This window comes from Mesitornis unicolor, unplaced genomic scaffold (assembly GCF_000695765.1).
Source record: "Mesitornis unicolor isolate BGI_N332 unplaced genomic scaffold, ASM69576v1 scaffold33645, whole genome shotgun sequence".
Classification (NCBI taxonomy): Eukaryota; Metazoa; Chordata; class Aves; order Mesitornithiformes; family Mesitornithidae; genus Mesitornis; species Mesitornis unicolor.
The window spans coordinates 5,650-8,580 of NW_010185475.1; the positions used below are offsets into that span (position 1 = coordinate 5,650).

General features: G+C 49.3%; 1 protein-coding gene across 1 annotated transcript in view; it reads right to left on the reverse strand.

Annotated features, from left to right (window-relative positions):
• Positions 1-2,271, reverse strand: part of OSCP1 (organic solute carrier partner 1) — a gene marked incomplete at both ends in the record, with an annotated part of 7,527 nt that extends 5,256 nt beyond the window's left edge. The window contains one exon of the mRNA XM_010184858.1: positions 2,242-2,271. Coding sequence (XP_010183160.1) covers positions 2,242-2,271 — 30 coding nt within the window. The remainder of the gene's footprint in view (positions 1-2,241) is intronic.
• Between the last annotated feature and the right edge of the window lie 660 nt (positions 2,272-2,931).

Below are 2,931 nucleotides of genomic sequence, written 5' to 3' on the forward strand. Positions count from 1 at the left end.
TATAAAACCCTGAGTGCCAGTGGCAATCGGGCTGGGTTTGTTGCCTGGTTTTTGCAGCTTTCCCCTTTTTAGATAATTTCATTTATAGGCTGCTCTGGCATGTTTTATCTGTAAGAGCCACAGTTCTGCTCCCCAGGACGATGGTTTTGCACCACTCTGGATCTTTGCAGAGCGTAGCCAGCTGCCTCTGCCTGCTCTCTCTCCAGCCTTTGACAATATAAGTCTATTTTTCCTCCCAGACAGAAGCTCTGAATGACTCCAGGCTCCTTGAAGGATTTGCATTGAACGGATTAACAGTGGGAAGTATTTAAAGCAGCTTTTGTAACACGGGGATCTATGTCAGGCCACGCAGGGCGCTTACACAGCAACATCTGCAGACACTGGATACTGCGGATCCTGGAGCAGCTCAAGAGCACAGAACTCTCAACCGCCTTACAAGTGCTTTGGTTTTTTATGTGTACATTTAGACATGGAATTGTTATGTGATTTACTCAAAAGCACGTAGAGATCAGGAGTGCTGAGTGTAAGGGCTATGCTCTGGTTATCAAGGTTTTAATACAAAGGCAGAAGATGACAGAAAACACTTTGCAGCGATTGAAGCAGACGCAGCATCTTGGCTTTTGGATTTGGTAATTTTATCACGCACCTGATACATTCTACAGGTACCATAAATGTTTATCTCTCTGTCAAAGAAGTGATGTAAAAATTCCCATCCACACATTACTGTACAAGCACGAATCTTCCCCGGCAGGTAACAGTTACTGAAGCTTATAATGCCAGCTTAGAAAATCAGAGAGGAAGTAATAAAAAAAAAAGCACCAAAGCGGTTTAGCACACAGGGGTTTCATCAGCTGGGATGGGGAGAGGGAAACCAAGTGCAGACAGAAGAGAAGCTGAGGATTTACGGTGCTTTTTGCCTGTATGTGCCACATCAGCAGTGACCGACGCGTTCCCGCGCCTGGTGCACCGCCACGTCACACAGCTCGGATGTGTGACATGGGACAGGAGTCTTTACGCCCTAAGTGCTTCTCTGAGGACATTCAAGGCAGCAAAGGGAACGTTATGAGTCCAAACCAGCCCCGTGTTCTATTTGCAGTGGTTTATAGCTCGTAGCAAGGCTGAAGGGAGGCAAAGCCGCCTCGTCACGGCTTCAGCAGCGATGGACTTGGGTGGCTGCTCTACTACAACTTCAGCTCTGGCCCTGGGAGCAGTGGTCACAAACTCCTTCCTCACAGGACGAGCTGATCGGTCAGCACGGGGTCTGCATCTGTGCCGCTGCCATCTAAACGGGACAAAGCTTTCATGCAACCTGGCCTTGGTTTGGATGTGGTAAAAGAGGAACGTGGAATCTTTTAGGCTTCTGAGATATTAAATGCAGGAAAAAAGTATTCTTGGAAACAGCAAATAATGGCAGCAGAGGAAGAGCCGGGCCAAACTCCAGGATATCAACATTTACCTGCAGTAAACATCCAAAATATGCAAACTATGCTTATTTTGAAAAACGTGAATCCTAACCCCGATCCCTCTCCAAAGACACTGGAAGTGCTCCTGGCGTTCACCTGCTCAACACCCGGGGCAGCCGCTAACCCCCCGGGGCAGCCGAGGGGACGCGTTTCCTCGCCCAGCTCCGTACCCAGCCCCTTGCTGGCGGCTGCGGGGCCAAGCAGAGCCCAGGGGCAATCGCGGGCTCCACCTTGGCCACTTCGCCGCAGCCCCCGGGGCTCGAGCCCACCCTTGGGGGCCAGCTCGGTCCAGCTGAGCTCGTGCAAGGGAGCTGACCTCCAGCAGGGACGGGGCAGCAGCCGGGAGGGAAACGCCTTCAGTCCTTCCTGGAGCTCACCTGTCAAAACCCTGAGCAACGGGTTAGAAAAAGCCTTAGAGAAATGCAGTATATGGAATATTCCTGCATTCCAGCAGAAAAACAACCTCCACAGTGCTCACACAATGAAATGCTGGCATTAATACAATGCTAGCAAAAATACAAATATAACTTGGGCTAAAAACACCGCTCCGATAAAAGAGTTCGGATCTATTTGTAGTCTTGGTTAGATTAGCAACACATTTTTGAAGCCACAGGATTTTGGGATAGTGTCTATTTTTCTAAGAGCTGTAGCTAAAGGGCGTTTTAACGAGCAGGTGAGTAATTATTTCTCTTTGCTGCAGGAACAGCACAGGGTGTGTTTGCTCGTGCGTGCGTGGAGTGGTGCTGGTGTACTGCATGCAGCCAGAAGATTACAGTACCTCGTTTCCTGTCCACATCTGTCCATTCATCTACACGAAGCATACAAAACAAAAACATCAGTTGGAGAAGTAAGAACGAGAGTTTCAAGGAGAGGAAAAGAAATAAACTGAAAAGAAAGCAAAGCCGGTTTAACGCAGAAGCGCTGAGCGAAGAGGTGCTCAGCTGCGAGCTGGGATTTTTGTGAACGCACAGGGCTCTACTTTTACAACGGTTCTGACAAAATGCCAGTGACAGAGTTTTGGAAAAGCCGGACAAGGGTTTCAGGAGCCACATTTATGTGATTAGAAGTTTCTCTTAATTGCTCATGCTGCTTCTGCACAGGCTCTACCAAATTATTCCTGGCAACAGCTTCCAATTGCAAAGCAGCCCGATCTTCCTGAAACAGCTCCGGACTTGGCCCGAGACCCTCAAACCCTGAGTTATTTTGGTTCCAAAAGCAGATTTCTGCAGCTGTAAGCTCTGACGCAGGTACAGAAACACCAAAGTGCATTCCACTTTCTCCCTTATCTGCGGGCATTTCACAAATCAGTGTCAGCGCTACCTTTGGGCAGGTTTTTTTGCGCAGAAACTTGACCAGAGCTGATGAATTGCGGCTTCACCCCACATCAGGACGAGCACAACCCGGCCTACACCGTGACAGCGCAGTGTGACCCCGCCGGGGCAACTGCTCGCCCAGGGCTTCCCTCAAC